At 46.0% G+C, this 17345-nt stretch overlaps 1 protein-coding gene and 1 pseudogene across 2 annotated transcripts; both read left to right on the forward strand.

Moving 5' to 3' along the window:
- Positions 1–431: 431 nt before the first annotated feature.
- LOC125540206 (G-type lectin S-receptor-like serine/threonine-protein kinase B120) lies at positions 432–4587 on the forward strand. 2 transcript variants are annotated; one of them, XM_048703784.2, is made up of 7 exons: positions 451–2459; positions 2806–2904; positions 2995–3182; positions 3259–3469; positions 3569–3806; positions 3893–4043; positions 4118–4587. In XM_048703784.2, exons 1-7 carry the CDS (start codon positions 1208–1210, stop codon positions 4418–4420), a joined length of 2442 nt encoding a protein of 813 aa, XP_048559741.2. In that variant the 5' UTR covers positions 451–1207; the 3' UTR covers positions 4421–4587. The 2 variants fall into 2 exon arrangements, with proteins under 2 accessions (XP_087401409.1, XP_048559741.2); XM_087545283.1 differs by having other exon boundaries at positions 432–2459; positions 2806–3182.
- A 10697-nt stretch (positions 4588–15284) lies between these two features.
- LOC147987370 (uncharacterized) lies at positions 15285–17057 on the forward strand (annotated as a pseudogene).
- Positions 17058–17345: the final 288 nt, after the last annotated feature.

The raw sequence follows: 17345 nt of genomic DNA on the forward strand, positions 1-17345 counted from the left end.
AGACAATCCTCAGTAAGCTACAGTGTGCTATTTTTCCCCGTGCTTTTTACACTAGCAGCATGTTCCGGGCAAATTATGTTCGTCGAGGGATGTCAAATTTAGTTGGTTTGCATTGCAAATCTGTCCCAGTTCATTTTTTTCTGCCACGAAATTGTTCATGCTTGCAAAAAAAATTTGCCATCCTTGTGCCAAAATAAATTGCCATGAAAAACGTTTGATTTGCCATGCCTAAAAAGCTGACGTCATATATTTACCATTTCTGTGAATTTATTAGGAGAGCCCATAAACACACTTTTTCTTTGAGAATTGCCCCTATACATATTTTTAGGGGAATTGCCCCTATACATACTATATGGAGATTTTTTTTAGACATATATGGAGATTTTTATTGGGTGGAAAAGAAGTCTCGGGCCGGGCCGCAAGCCCTAACCCACCATCCAGCTGAACGAGAGTCGCTCTGACCCATGGGCACTTGTCGCTCTGTTCCTTTGTCAAAAAAAAAAAAATTTGTCGCTCTGTTCCCTCTTTCCTGCGCCTCATCGCTCCGTCGCGGTCATCCTCCGCCGATTCCCTTTGCCCTCCACCGGCGCCGTCGCCAGAAGCGATGTGCCCGCCACGCCCACCGCCGGCCTTCCTTCTGCCACATATGTACGGCTGTAAGCCGAGTGAAGCCCCATTAATCCCTCGGGTTGGTGCGCCACCCGCCCCTACGCCGTCGGCGTCGGGCCGCCACCGTCGCCGCGAGCCACCCCGCCGGAGCTCCACCTGACGGTAACCCATTTCTTAGCATTATCCCCTTTCCTGTTCTTGAGTAAGACTACTACTTTTACAGTTTCACGGTGGCTGATGCAGACATTACAGCGAAAAACTTATCCTGCTAGATATTTTCCTGATGTGAAATTCCCCACGGAGACCAGACCAGCAGCCAATGCTGAATAACCACCTTGTATTATTGTGTGGTCCGAGAATCACCACCGTTCCGGGCAAGCTGGACATTCAACTCCTGCAAATTAATGTGATGAATGATGAGCTAATATTCAACAAAAACCAGACACAAGTCAGAGCACGTTTCCTCTTAGTGCGTCGTGGCGTTAGATCGTCCAAGGATCCAAGCAAACGTTACCTTCATGCCATTCTCCTCCTCCTTCCTTGGCTCCCTCCTTTGATCTTCACAGGAGAGTCATATGTGACAGAATCCTGAATAGGTATGGCCGCCCTCCATGTTGTCATCCTCCTGTCATTGATTTGTATCTGCAGATCTGATGACCGCCTGACTCCTGCAAAGCCGCTCTCCGCCGGCGACAAGCTCGTCTCGAGCAACGGTGTCTTTGCTCTTGGCTTCTTCTCCCCCACAAACTCGACTGCGGGCTCATACGTCGGCATATGGTACAACAACATCCCCAAGCGTACTTATGTGTGGGTTGCTAACCGCGACAAGCCGATCACCAACGCTTCTTCCGGGAAGCTGGTTGTGACCAACAACTCTGATCTTGTGTTGTCTGACTCCCAAGGCCGCACTCTTTGGACAACCATGAACAACTTCACAACCGGAGCCACGGGAACTTCTGCTGTACTTCTCGACTCCGGAAACTTTGTCATCCGGTTGCCCAACAGCACAGACATATGGCAAAGCTTCCATTACCCAACCGACACCATCCTCCCCGGCATGCCTTTATCACTGAGCACAGATGATGATCTCTACACTCGCCTCGTGGCTTGGAGGGGCCCTGATGACCCAGCCACCAGCGACTACTCCATGGGCGGTGACTCTAGTTCAGACCTCCAGGTTGTCATCTGGAATGGGACGAGGCCGTATTGGCGCAGAGCTGCATGGGATGGTGCGTTGGTCACTGCCCTGTATCAAAGCAGCACAGGCTTCATCATGACCCAAACAACTGTCGACATAGGGGGTAAGTTCTACTTGACATTCACCGTCTCCGACGGCTCACCAAGCACGCGCCTGATTCTGCACTACACGGGCATGTTTCAGTTTTTAGCGTGGAACAGCACCTCATCGTCATGGAATGTTTTCATAGAGCGGCCTAATCCTAGTTGTGACCGCTACGCCTATTGTGGACCATTTGGTTACTGTGATGCCACTGAAACAGTTCCGAAATGCAACTGCCTCAGTGGGTTTGAGCCTGATGGTGTAAACTTCTCCCAAGGGTGTCGGAGAAAGGAGGAGCTGACATGTGGTGGTGGAGATAGTTTCTCAACCTTGAGTGGCATGAAGACACCCGATAAGTTTGTGTATGTCAGGAACAGAAGCTTTGACCAATGCGAAGCAGAGTGCAGAAACAACTGCGCTTGCACCGCATATGCTTTTTCTAACATGAAAAATGGCAGCATGTCTAGTGACCAGTCAAGGTGCTTGATTTGGTTGGGGGAGCTTGTCGACACAGGAAAACTTCGTGATGGTAGTGGCGAGAACCTGTACCTTCGTCTAGCCAGTTCAACAGGTATACACATCTTTCCTTATGCCCTTATGGATTGTACAGTGTGATCTATCCTTTTTAATGTTGAATGCTAGATGTGGTTTGGGATGACATAGTAATCATGAAAAACACAAAACTTGCAAGAAATGCATGTTAAATTTTGAAAGCATCATTCCCTTGCTGGACTATATTTCTGCCTTTCTGCAGTTGAGAAACAGAGTAATGTATTGAAGATTGTACTCCCAGAAATGTCTTAGATGCGGTTTGGATGACATACTAATCACGACAAACATAAAACATGCCAAAAAAACGCATGTTAAATTTTGAACCCATGATTCTCTTCCTGGATTATATTTCTGGCTTTATGCAGTTGACAGAGAGAGTAATGTGTTGAAGATTGCACTCCCAGTAATTGCTAGTATTCTGATACTCACATGCATCAGCCTTGTGTGGATATGCAAGTCAAGAGGTAAAAACAATATTTGCTTTACTTTCTCAGGGTGTAATTTTCATGAGTTATTCGTAAGAAATAATATTGACCTATATCTATTTTTGGCAGGAAAACGACGAATCAAGGAAACTAAGAACAAATATACAGGACAACTGTCAAAAAAATCCAAATCTAATGAACTTGAGAATGAAATTATAGAACTTCCATATATTTGTTTTGAAGATGTTGTTACTGCAACAGACAATTTCTCAGACTACAACATGCTCGGGAAAGGTGGCTTTGGAAAAGTTTACAAGGTAATAATTTTTAGCCTGATTATCGGGGAAAAAATCGCCATTTGATGTTCAATTGAAAAATGATGTCTTTATGTAGGGCCGGTTAGAAGGTGGTAATGAAGTTGCTGTCAAAAGGCTTAGTAAGAGTTCCGGGCAAGGGGCCGACGAGTTCAGAAATGAAGTGGTTCTGATTGCCAAATTGCAGCATAGAAACTTAGTTAGGCTTCTTGGTTACTGCACTCATGAAGATGAGAAGTTATTGCTATATGAATACTTACCTAACAAAAGCTTAGATACCTTCCTTTTTGGTATGTTCTGCTCTTATGGTCATGTCTCGCAAAAATATTCTTAGAATAACTGAAGTTGTGATGGTTGTTAATGATTTTAATTTTGCACTTTCTTGCAAGATGCCACAAGAGATGGTGTGCTTGATTGGCCGACCAGGTTCAAGGTAATTAAAGGAATAGCAAGAGGGCTTCTTTATCTCCACCAAGATTCAAGGTTAACAATAATCCATAGAGATCTCAAAGCAAGCAATGTCTTGTTAGATGCGGAAATGAATCCTAAAATATCGGATTTTGGTATGGCAAGGATCTTTGGTGGAAATGAACAACAAGCGAACACTATCCGTGTTGTTGGGACATAGTAAGTAATATATGCACTAGGTAAGGCTTAACATTGTAATTTTACTCAACTTAACTAATTCATTTTTCTTGGAATGATTCAAACAGCGGTTACATGTCACCTGAATATGCAATGGAAGGTTCCTTTTCAGTCAAGTCTGACACGTACAGCTTTGGTGTTCTACTGTTGGAGATTGTAAGCGGGTTAAAGATCAGTTCATCCAATCTCATAATGGATTTTCCAAGCCTTATAGCTTATGTAAGTTCACTACTATGCTCTAAACTTTTTTAACTCAAAAAACTCATAATAAATTGAGGATCTCATTGGTTTAGGCATGGAGCTTATGGAAAGATGGAAATGCAAGAAAATTGGTGGACTCGTCCATTGTGGAGAACTGTCCACTTCATGGAGTTCTGCGGTGTATTCAGTTAGGTCTGTTGTGTGTTCAAGATGATCCAGATGCCCGTCCACTCATGTCATCCACTGTGTTCATGTTAGAAAATGAAACAGCCCCACTTCCTACTCCAAAGGAGCCTGTATATTTTAGGAAACGGAAGTATGAAATTGAAGACCAAAGAGATAACGTGGAAATATCTCTGAATGGCATGACTATGACAATGCAAGAGGGGCGTTAAATGTTTAGTTCCATTTTGTCCTTTTTTGTAAAATTCTCTCATTTGTACAGTTGAGAAATTCTTTGATTCATGTTCTTTCGGACAAACACATAGTGTATTGACGTGTAATGCTCTTTGTGTGCTATTTTCATAGACGGTTTCCATATTTTGTGAACTTCACTGGTTTATCATTTGTTTTCACCTTGTCAAGTGGAAGAGGCTACCAGATTACCCAATTGTTTCGTGTTGGTGAATTTCTTCACCCCAGCTTCCTCAGTTAGTCAATGGGTCTGAAACTCTGAATTGCTACTCCCTCTGTTCACTTTTGTAAGTCGTTTAGGACTGCTGAAATTGAACTGTTTTAGGTGTTGTCTTAAATGTCTAAAAGGTCTTACAAAAGTGAACGGAGGGAGTACTTGTTTTCACTAGTTTGTGCATTTATTTTTACTTTGTCAAGTGGAAGACTACCTGATCATGTGTGGATCAGTAACACAGTTCTTCTCTGTTGAAGAATTTTCTGCATCCCAGCTTTCTTGGTTGGTCAATGGGTCTGGAACTCTGAATTGCTATGTTGGTAACAAGGCTGATATAAATCCATGTTTTCTCTGAGCTAGCATGCAGTGCATCTTGCTATGTAGTCCACTTTTTATCTTCTGTTGCAAGTGGCAAGTAAGCTAGGATTAAACTTCAGGTATGGAAAACTGTTGGAAGTTCAGGTCCAGCCTCGACGGAAAAGTCAGAAAAGTGTGGATCTATCAGTATCTATCAGAAAGGTATAAAGGTATTTTCAAGTGATTTTGCCCCTGTATCACCAGAATAAATCTTGCCAGCCTAGCTCATCCAGAATGTGGTTTAGGGTACTCAGCTCATATCTTCATAAATTAAGTTTGACATCGCCAGCCTAACTCATCTAGAATCATGTATACCTCCTCCGAATTTTCAGAAATCACACTAAAATCTTTAGCTGTTGCACTTGCACCACCCCTTTCATCATTTAGATAGCATTATTTTCACTTGAGAGCAATAATCTTGATTTACACTCTGCACATCCATTGTGATCGTGCGGTTACTTTTAAGAGTGCTTTTTAAAAGACAAAGAATCAAGATAAAGGTGTTGAATTTCACTGTAGGTCTCTCAGTCTCTGCACGACGTGAAGTTGAACTTTGTCTTGCACGCTGGAGTTCGACCATTACACTAACGTAGGGTGTTGAGGTGCATGGTGGTAGCTTTCACAGAGGGTGGAAACAGAGTCAAATTCAAAAGTTTAACACCAATTCTTTCTATGGCAAGAAACAAGGTCAAATTCTGCGAAAAGTACACGAGCTTCTTTCATCCCAAGAACAGGACAAATGAGAGGTTCAACTTATATATATCCATGCCACAGGAGAATTGGTGGACTGAGGAGAAATTAAGTACTCCCACACAGTTCATATGTCTCTTACAAATATTTTAATTGCAATCTTCTGAAGAACAGTTGTTTTTATGCCAACCATCCCACTATGATGTTCAGTTTATACTATATAAACAAACCGGTGCTTTACTCTTTTTCGTTTCAACAGTCATCCACGCAGGTAGACTCAGCAAGACCTAATAAAAAGTAAAAGTGTACTGGATATTGGTGCGGTACCATACCACCCAAGTGTAAAAGACACAGGAAAAGAGGGTGCTGGCATGCAGCTAGGGCAGGACTGTTGTGCTCAGTACTCAGCAGCCAATTTTCAGTGCAAGACTTCGGTTGAGATTCAGCTGTATTCGCCACGCTCTCGATGTGTCGAACTTATCAACAGTTAAATTTTAAAATGTGTGCACATCTTATTCACTGGAAAGAAGGTATTGTAGTACACGTACTCCCTCCGTCTCAAATTACTTGATAAGGATGTCTGCGACAAGTAATTTGGGACAGAGGGAGTACATGTCAACGAGGCGGCACCATCCGGAGGAGGCTGTAAGGTGCGGCCATGGCAGTGGATGGCCCTTGCTACCCGAGGAAGAGGGGGTGAAGCGGCAGTGGTTGCAGCCGTGTCGGACCGGGAGAGCGTACGTAGTGCACGGCTGAAAGACAGTAAAGCCTACCGCCTTGAGATTTCTATTCATCCACGGTGGATCGTCTGAGCATGAGTTGGATTCCGACTCCAATTCCACAGCTCGGTTGGCCCCACTACCGGACTCGCGGGCTATGCCTACGGCCACGGGCCGTCGGCATAGGCCCCTAGGCCGTCGGCATAGATCTATGCCTACGACTGCCGTCGGCATAGCCCCGTCGGCGTAGATGTCGTCAGCGTAGTTTGTCAGACCGTCGGCATAGTATAGCCGTCGGCATAGGGGCCTATGCCGACGGCCTGCCGACAGGCCGTCGGCATAGTATAGCCGTCGGCAGTGTTTTTCGTCTGACGGCAACGGACGGCGCCGTCAAAAGCGCTGACGAATCACGCAATGCCACGTCGCAGGGCTATGCCTACAGCAAAGCCGTAGGCATAGATGAATCTATGCCGACGGCTTTGCCGTCGGCATATCTCTGCCACGTGGCAGCTCATGGTTGCTCCTGGCTGAGTACTAAGCCTACGGCAAAGCTGTAGGCATAGATGATCTATGCCGACAGCTTTGCCAAAGCTGTAGGCATACTCCTCGGCCAGGAGCTACCACATGAATAAATAAGACAAGTGATATTGCAAAAACTGAATAAAAGAAACTATATTCATAATAACTGAAGCATTGCAATTATTTGGCCTGAATAATAAACAATAGACTTTATTAATATGAATGTCAACTACAAGCATTCAGGAATTACACTTAGAGGAAAAGGAAATAAAAGAAGAAAGGAAAAGTCCTAAACTAAACCTATACTAAACTATCTACTTCATCTTCTGCTTCTTTCTTCTAGTTCATCAACCTGCAAAACAAGAAACAACAAATAGGAAGAACTTGATTAAGGTTAAAATGTAGCATTCCCCTTAGGGAAATGCCTTTGCTGTAGGAGCTAGCACTTAGGAGTTTGGAAACATTAGTCAAACCCCAATCAGATTAAGTTGATAAAAGAAACATTAGAAGAGAGCCAACACTGCATAAATGGAGGCAATGAAATAGTAACCAGCAAGGCCAAAAGGAACAGGTTCAATTGGCAGTAAGGAATAACCCAATAGAGAAGTAAAGCCAGCAAAGTATAGATCAAAGCTAGACCCAAAGATCAACTCAAATTAGCACTAACTCCATGATTAGGGGATCCCTCAATTAAGCTTGGGTTAGTTTTCAGATGAAATCCAACTAACCCACTACTAACCAACTAACCCAGAGGTAGGGTTTGAAGTAGGGATTGTCCTCAGGCAACCTAGTAGTGCTAGGACTATTGCATCATTGGATCAAGTAGTGCAGCATCTGCTGTTAAGTAACGATGAGAGCCTCAGGACACCATCATTGGCATGTCAAGATTAAGGAGCACCTGTTCTTATCAGTGAGAGTGTGTGAGAGAGAAAGAAAGTGAAGACACCAGTGTAGCATCTGTTCAAATCAGATTTAAGAGAGAGGGAATTGGCAAGGAAAGATACAGTCCATAACCTGCAAGAATAAATAGGCCATTGATAGCACATTTACTAAACATCTGTCGTAAGCAGAAGTGCAGAAAACATACACCCACTTACCCATGGGTACTATTCTGTATATAGGTACACAAGCACAACACATGGACCTGGTATAGATAGGAGTATAAGCATGCATCTAAATCATCTGAAACATCTGAAATAGCTAAAGCAAAGAAAGAGTTAACACTACATGCAACCATGAGGACTATATCCTGTACAATATACAAGTAAACCACCAGTAGATGATGTACTAAACCATACAAGAAATACCAATACATGGTATTTAGATAAAGACTAGTATATATCAAACACACATACCAGCTTGAAAGAGAAACTATAATTTTATACTACTACAGGAGCAAATCATGAACTACACAGAGTAATTGCAGTAAAGAGATGAATCAGTATATGTTGATCAATAAGAACGTTACAGCTATATAAAAATGAAGGACTATATCCTTTATAAGATAACAAAGAAACAGTAGCACTTGTACATATGAATAAATAGAACCAACAGCCAACTAATAAAGAAACTAGCATGTGCTATATGACAGGAACAATAACATCTATAAGACCAAGATAACTGCAGTGATAGACCAACTGTAGCATAGAATTTCTTGTAATCAGTCCATAGACATGAACTAGAACTAGAATATGAACATGTAAAGCAGCAGGAGCATAAGTAGACCAAAGTCTACATTGCCAAATCCATAAAGATAGCACAGTAATCAATTGAGCTAATAATAGGTGAGCCAATGTTCACCAAGCACTAACAGGACACGCGGAGCAGCATCAAATCGACCATGACATGCCCGAAGAGAGTAGTACGAGCAGGGGAGCAGAGGGATTGAGGAGCTTACCATAAGCAACGCCACCACCATGGTTGCGGTGTGGCCAAATCACCGTCGTCGCACGGTGGCAGGCGATAAGGTAGTCGAGGCTGACGGATCTGGGGCAGTAGCACCACAGGCAAAACCCAGGAGGCGCTGGTGCACAAGGAGGCACGGGAGGTGGCGCAGGTGACTAGATCCAAGAGCAAGAGCATGCCGACAACAAACCTCTCCCCACCACCGAAACCCTAGAGAGGGAGAACTGATGGGGGCGACCACGAGCGGCAGGGAGAAGCGAATCGAATGAGTGGAGGAGGTAGAGCGGCTCAACGGGGAGCCCTGGGTAGCTAGCTCAGCGACAGAGCTCGCCGGAGTAGGCTGGAATCGGCCGGCGCCCGAGGCGGCGATGTGAGGCGACGAAAGAGAGAAGGGGATCGAGAGATAGGGGCTTGGGATCGAGAGAGAGAGGGGCTGGGGATTGAGAGAGAGGGGCTCGGGATCGAGAGAGAGGGGCTCGGGAGCTCGCCGGTGCCTGACCCGCCGCCCGCTGGCCTCGCCGTCGCCGAGGTGAGGTGGCGGCCGAAACCCTAGCTAGCACGGGGGACGATGGAGGGCGGGAGCGCCGATTCTGGACGGAGGGTAAGGAGGCGTGGAGCTTGGGGAGCTCGGGGGGAGTGCTTCCCGTCGCCGGAGCTCACCGGAATAGGCCGGCATGGGTGGTGGCGGCGGCGAGGGAGAGGGGTTCGTGGGGGAGAGAGGAGCGAGGTCGCGAGACAGAGAGGGAGGAGGCGTTCGGTGGAGTTGGGTGGGCTCTATCTCATGGGCTTTTTTTTTCTCCTTTTCTCTAGATGGATGGATGGATGGCTGGATGGATGTGGGGTGGAGAGCTAGATGGATGGATATGCGCCACGTCATCGATCCGTGGCACAAACGTTTCCACCAATAGGAATCAAGCTCATGCAATTGTGTTCTCCCTTTGTTTTTCTTCTAAATTTTTTTACTCTCTTGTACCGCTGAAGGAGGGCAAGTGCTAACCGCGTCCACGCCGGTGAAGGGTCTGGCGTCCTCTAGCCTTGCCGCCATCGGAGCAGCGCTAGAGGTGGAGGCCACCGAAACCATAGCCACGAGGTAGGGTTTTGGGTGGACGGAAGGAGCGGATCCTGACGCATGGATGGACACGGCAGGACGAGGTCCGGCGGACCCGGCTGTCGACGATCTATGAGGGGAGAGGAGGATCACAGCGGCATGCTGGATCCAGCCACTTGTAAACTGCACCATCTTCGAGTTAGTATCTGACTATCGAGAGGGAACGTGTCCGGTTTATGAAGGAAGTGTGTTGCCCGTTGCTCCATTGACCTCGAAACTTCCCGTGCTCTTAAAGGGGGGCATTTCATGACACGTTCCCGGACATGGCATTTTTTGGGACCGTCTGGAATATTTGAGGCATTTACTGCATCTGTAGGGCTTTAATGTGGAAAATTGCAGATCTGCACGGCGGCCACCTGAAATGATGTCAATAAGTGGTTTGTAAATCATATATGATGTCTTTGCAGTATGCGTAGGCCTAATGCAACCAAAGGAGGAGGAGCCATACCACTAGGGGGCGAATGTACCTTGGCGGCATGTCGGAAATCCTCGGGACCTCGCACGGTGTCGTCATATGGCCCTTGTAAGGTGTGGTAAAAATTTGAGCGTGTTTCGCAGAAGTCTGACCAGCGGCCACTTGTAAACCGCACCATCTTTGAGTTAGTATCTTGCTATAGAGAGATAATGTTTCGGTTTGTGAAGGAACTGCGCTGCCCGTTGCTCTGTTGACCTCGAAAATTTTCATGCTCTCAAAGGGGGCCATTTCATGACACGTGCCAGGACATGGCATTTTTCGGGCACGCCTGGAATATTTGAGACATTTACTGCATCCGTAGTGTTTCAATGCGGGAAATCACATATCTGCACAACGGCCACCTGAAATGATGTCCATAAGTGGTTTGTAAAATCATATATGATGTCTTTGCAGTATGCCTCGGCCTAGTGCAACCAAAGGAGGAGCAACCCCACCACGGGGAGAGGCGAATGTACCTCGACGAGATGTCAGATCTAGCCGTAAAAATCCACGAAAAATCATACGATGCCGGAAATCCTCGGGACCTGGCACGATGTCGTCATATGGCCCTTGTAAGGTGTGGTAAAAATTTGAGCGCGTTTCACAAAAGTCTGACCGGCGACCACTTGTAAACTGCACCATCTTCGAGTTAGTATCTTGCTATAGAGAGAGAATGTTTCGGTTTGTGAAGGAACTGCGCTGCCTGTTGCTCCGTTGACCTCAAAAATTCTCATGCTCTCAAAGGGGGCCATTTCATGACACGTGCCATGACATGGCATTTTTCGGGCTTGCCTGGATTATTTGAGACATTTACTACATCCGTAGGGTTTCAATGCGGGGAATTGCAGATCTGCACGACGGCCACCTGAAATGATGTCCAGAAGTGGTTTGTAAAATCATATATGATGTCTTGTAGCATGCATAGGCCTAGTGCAACCAAAGAAGGAGGAGCCCCACAACCGGGGGGGGGGGCGAATGTACCTTGGTGGCATGCCAGATCAAGCCATAAAAATCTGTGAAAAATCATACGATGCCGGAAATCCTAGGGACCCAGCACATTGTCTTCATATGCCCCTTGTAGGGTGTGGTAAAAGTTTGAGCGCGTTTCGCAGAAGCCTGACCGGAGGCCGCTTGTAAACTGCAGCATCTCCGAGTTAGTATCTAGCTATCGAGAGAGAACGTGTCTGGTTTGTGAATGAAATGTGTTACCCGTTCCTCCATTGGCTATTTCAACCCTCCATCGCACTTGTATACATATATTAAGACACAATGCAAGTTTGGGTACCATTGATACCCCCAAGGCCCCCGACCGACCTAATCCTAGCCCGGTTGACCCGAAGATCTAGGCCTTTGACTTTCACCGGACGGCCTTTGACCAACGTACTTTTCCACCTGGTTGTGATAGGTCAGCCCATAGGAACATTTCAAAACAAGGTTTGGGCCCAGCACACCAGCGGACCCCCCTCGTGTCGACCCGATGCGGCCATTCCCCCCCCCCCTGCAAGTGCCGGCGGCAGCACCTTTCGTGAAGGGGGTCACACTCCGGAGCCGCATGTCGTTTGTTTGCACCTGACAGCACACTTCCAGACATGTAAGAGGACCTGGCGCAAGATTTGATGGCGTAGCTAGCCCCCAAAGGCCCTCGACCACACTCATAGACATGCAAAGAACAATCCATGGTGGGGGATTTTTTCACATACTCCTGCATCTTACAAAAATATAAGAAATTGCCACACATATTATATCATATGTGTCTGCACTGTGTAAAAATCTCATGAATTGATTACGCTCAAGTGTTCAGGAATATTCATGCAACGCCAAAACCGCAGAAGGATTACTTCGATTGCATCGCCGTTCATGAGGGCGAACCTCACACTGGAGCCGCGTATTGCCTCTTTAGACATGGCACCACATCTTTCAGCATGTATGAGGACTCGGTCAGCCGAACCGGTCCCCGGTCAGCCGAACCCTGGACAAGTTGACCCGGAAATCTACGCCTTTGACTTTCACCGGACGAGCTTTGACCAATGGACGTTTTCACCTGGTTGTGATAGGTCGGCCCATAGGAACACTTGAGAACAAGGTCTGGGACAAACCCACCATAAGATTCCCTTCGTGTCAACCCGACATGGCCGTTTCCTCCCCCCAAGTGACAGCGGCATCGGCGTCCATGAAGGGTCACACTCCTGAGCCAGTTGCCTTTGCACCCGCCACCACAGTCCTTGAAACAATCTGATGAAGCAAACATGATTTAAGTTTGTTCAAATTTGAAACATAGTATAACACATAATCCTTTCAATATTCTGATAAAAAACCATATAAATTTTGTCAAAATCAATCCAAGTATCAATTACTTATGATTTTAATAAAGCAGAAGGACCTACATGCAAAAGTACAGGAGGCCACATTTCTAACATACTCAAAAACAAAAACAAACTGGATATTCATAATCTATGGAAAATTCTACCCTAAATCGATGTATAATTTGTGTATGTTTAAGTTTAGATAAGTTAGATTTAAATTAAACAAAAATTAACTTAAAAATAAAAATAATTTAAAATAAAAACAAATAATATCTATGCCTACGGCATGGCCGTAGGCATAGTTCTCGGCCAGGGGCTGCCAGGAGGCGCCACGTGGCGGGGTTATGCCTACGGCATAGATGGAAAACTATGCCTACGGCTTTGCCGTCGGCATAGCTCTGCCACGTGGAAGCTCCTACTAAAAAAATATAGATAATATCTATGCCGACGGCCGCCGTCAGGGACGTCGACATAGATTTGACGGCGTCAGCCCGCCGTTTGTCCCTGGGCCACCAGGGCCACATCTATGCCGACGGCCTAACTATGCCTACGGCCACCGTAGGCATAGATCGATATATGCCGACGGCCTAACTATGCCTACGGCTGCCGTAGGCATAGATGAAGGTATGCCGACGGCTTCTCTATGCCGACGGCTTTTCCCAGGCCGTCTGCGTAGCTCGAGTTATGCCGACGGCCCCAACAAAAAGCCGTCGGCATAGATAAGGCCGTAGGCATATAGGGTTATTCCGGTAGTGCCCTCCTCCTCGTCATCTATACTCTTCATTGGATCCATGGTCGAGCGAGGTGCAGGCAGGCAGGCATGTTTCGTCCGGCGTTGGGAGTCGCGGGGAGGACCCTGCTGCGGCGGTTCTGCGGCCAGGCCGCGGCGGCCGGGTCGCCGTCGAGGCCGGCCAGAGCTAGCAGGCTCCTGAGACACCTACACGTACGTACGCATCTGGCTAGCTCCATACACTCTCTCAACTCAATCTGCCTCTCTTTCAGCATGGACATGCGTGTTGAGTGAATAGCAAAAACTACCACATTACGGGCTATCGTTCCGGAAAACTATCGCTTTTTTTAATTTTTCAAAAAACTACCACAAAAGTGGCTGGCTGTTCCAAAAAACCCAAGTGGCCAAAAGGTTAAGTTTTAACTGGGGTTATGACATGTGGGGCCCGCACGTCAGGGTTTTGTCGGCCACAGTGCTCACGGCGCGCGGGTGACGGCCGTTAGGGCGCACGGGCCGTCCCGACCAGGTCAAACGGATCCGGCCCGCCCTCACTCTGTCTTCCCCCTCTCTTTCTCCCTCTCTCTCGTGCGCGCCTCCCTCTCCGATGGCGGCAGCGGCGGCGAAACTAGGCGATGGCGGCCATTCAACGGGTGGAGGTGGAAGAGGGGATGGAGGCGGCGAGTTCTCAGAGGTTGATAACTGGCTGGGGAGCAGTAGATTTGCAACCCAGCCGGCGGCGCCGCCGCCGCCACAGCGGACACCACAGGCTGCAGCTCTGATGCAGGCTCCTACGACACAGGCTACACCGCTGTCGCCTGATGATTGCCAGTTCTCGCTTGAGTACAAAGCAGCGAGGTCTCTTGCTAGGGCTGTGCAGGCAGATCCGGCCAACTCCCAGCACTGGGCCTCTGCATTTGGAGGGGTGGAGTAAGTTTTTTTCCTCTTATGAGCTCCTTCAACAGTTTCTGCATTTCTGCTTGTTCATTTCAAACAACATAGCATAATTTAGTTAGTTTTTTGACCAAACCCTAGGTTGATGCTGCTGTGATTCATCTTAGAACATGAACATGCACTGAATAATAGTTGAGCAAACACTCTGTGGCATGTTTTGGATGCAACAGTATCACTTAGCACTGAAGGATTAGTTAGATTTAGTAGAAATGCATGGTGGATTCAGAGAAGCATTTGTTGGATTCAGATTCCTTACTGTACTTTATAGTTAGTGTGCACTGAATTTTTGTAGCAAAAAACACTTAGTTAGTTGGGCTTTTCAAATAACATATTATGTAATGCAGGCTGGATGATGAAGTTTGGGAGGTTAGGCTGCATTTCCAGGGCAGAGATAATATGGAAAGGAGGTTTTCTGTTTCAGACATCACATTTCTGAACTTGATAGCACTTACTGAGACTGAAGGCTATGGGTTAGATGACTACATGTACTGGGTAAAAGAACAAGGGATTGGACATGAAGGTTTATTTCTTCTGGACAGTCAAGATGCAGTTGAAGAAATGATAGACCACTCAGATTTCACAGTGCTCAATATCATTTTTTCCAAGGCAAATGAAGATAGAGATGTTGAATGTAACAGGGCTCACAATGTTTGTGAAGAACAAATTCCAATAGGCAGTCCAGTGGGGGGTCCTGGTTTTGTGTTAAGTCTGTCACAAGATGGAGTGGTCCACCCTCTTGAAGTTAATTTGAACACACAGCAAAGCTGTAACTTCAACATTTCAGAAGCTAATGGTGGAGATGATGATGGACAGGCTGCTGGTCAAGAGGATGATGATATTAACAAATCCATCCTTAGACTTTGAGATTGATAGGGGTGACTATAGAGGGATAAAGATGTCTTACAAGGCTTGGAAGAGAGGTGAAGAAAATATTGGAAATGAAGAAGAAAGAGATGCTATAGAAGACAGACCACAGTTTGAAGGTGACAGTGATGTTTCAGAGTTTTGGCAGGAGGAGAAAGAGGCTGACAGTGGAGAAGAAATAGTTGTGGAAAAATGCAGGCCTGAGAAACTCAAGCCTGTGAGAAGAGCAGCAGCAAATCCAGGTCCAACTTCCAGAGCTCACAGTCAGCCAGAGATCCCAAAGTTTCAAGATTTTGTACCTGAAGCTGATGAGTATTGCTTCCCTGGTGATGTGGGCATTTCTGACTCAGATGGGGAGACTCCAAGACTACCTTCTGGAAGGAAGAGAAGATTGAAGAAGAAGAAAGAGAGGAAATGGTATGACCCAAAGGTACCTGATGCACATGAGCAGCTGTGCAAGGACCTTTGCTTCACCAATGTGTATGAGTTTAGAAAGGCATTGAGAAATTTTCATGTTAGGACTTTGAGAAACTTTCAGTACCATAGGAATGAACCATCAAGGGTTATTGTTTGGTGCCCAGAGAGGAAGAATGGATGTGAATTTTTCATGACTGCATCCAAAGTAGCCCATGAAGATACATTCACAATCAAGAAGTGCCACATGGATCATAGTTGTGGAGCTTGTGGAGAGAGTACAAAGGTTACTGCTGAATGGGTTGCAGAAGCTGTGGAGGACACAGTTAGATCAAATGTAAAGGCTGATGTAGAGACAGTTCTCAAACATACTAAGAAGAAGTTTGGGGTGCATGTACCTAGGAGTTTGGCATATAGGGCAAGACTGATGGCTGTTGATGTTGTGCAAGGTGATCATAAAGCAGTATCTGAGGTTGAGGGACTACCTACAATGTGTGCTTGACACAAACCCTGGAAGCAGGTGCATAGTGACAACTTTTGAGGATCCTTTGAACCCAGCCCCCACACCAAGGTTCAAGTACATGTTCTATTGCCTCCAGGCATCAAAAGATGGATTTCTTGCTGGTTGTAGGCCTTTCATAGGTACAAATCAGTGATTTAATCATGTTAGAAATGTAATCAAGTTATTCAATTTTGCCCTAACTATCTCTGTTTATGCAGGACTTGATGGTTGCTTCATCAAGTTATCCACAGGCCAGCAAATATTGGCAGCAACTGGAAGAGATGGGAACAACAATGTGTTCCCAATTGCTTTTGGGGTGGTTGACAAAGAGGATGGGCCTAGCTGGACCTGGTTTTTAAACCAACTTAGAGTCTGCATTGGCACCAGCAACCAGTTTGGGAACTACACCATCATGTCTGACAGGTAGAAGGTATTTTCTCTGACTCTGTATTATTCTTATGCACATAGCAATGCTGCTATAGTTATCTCATTACTAAACAACAGGGCCTTCTTAAAGCAATTAATGAAGTATTTCCTCAATCCCCACAAAGATATTGTCTAAGACACATATATGCCAACTTCCAGTCAGCTGGCTTTAGAGCAGAAGAACTTAAGAAATGGGTTGACAAAGCTAGCTATTCCTTCACTGAACATGGTCACAAAGAAGGAATGGCAGGTTTGAAAGCAGCATGTGAACCAGCCTACATGTGGTTGAATGGCATCCCTAAGGAGTGTTGGGCTAGATATGCAATGGATCATGTGTGCAAGCCTGACTTGGTAGTGAACAACCTTAGTGAGGTTTTCAACAAAATGATTCTAGATATTAGGTCAAAACCAATTAAGACCATGTTTGAAGGGTTGAGGACCAAACTAATGGTTAAGTACTAGGGCATCAGAGAGAAAACAGAGAGCTGTAGGTGGGAAATAACCCCACATTACATGGAGAAGTTTGAGGAGAGCAAGAAGTGGGCTAAATACTGTGAAGCAAACATGGCTGGTCCCAACATCTGGCAAGTAACTAGTGGAGAGAACACATATTGTGTGAAGCTTGATGTAGGGAGCTGCTCTTGCAGGAGGTGGGACATGACTGGATCACCTTGCTACCATGCAATATCTGCAATGCAGAAGATAAAAGTTCACCCCGAAGATTATGTGCATCCATTCTTTAAGAAGCCA

The sequence above is a fragment of the Triticum urartu genome, chromosome 2A (assembly GCF_056163025.1).
Source record: "Triticum urartu cultivar PI428250 chromosome 2A, HENAU_Tu73, whole genome shotgun sequence".
NCBI classification, from domain to species: domain Eukaryota; kingdom Viridiplantae; phylum Streptophyta; class Magnoliopsida; order Poales; family Poaceae; genus Triticum; species Triticum urartu.

Coding starts and splice junctions, on each gene's coding strand:
- LOC125540206 (XM_087545283.1), top strand. CDS start 1,208: ATGGCCGCCCTCCATGTTGTCATCCTCCTGTCATTGATTTGTATCTGC. Junction 2,460..2,805: donor TCGTCTAGCCAGTTCAACAG/GTATACACATCT, acceptor GGCTTTATGCAG/TTGACAGAGAGAGTAATGTG. Junction 3,807..3,892: donor ATCCGTGTTGTTGGGACATA/GTAAGTAATATA, acceptor TGATTCAAACAG/CGGTTACATGTCACCTGAAT.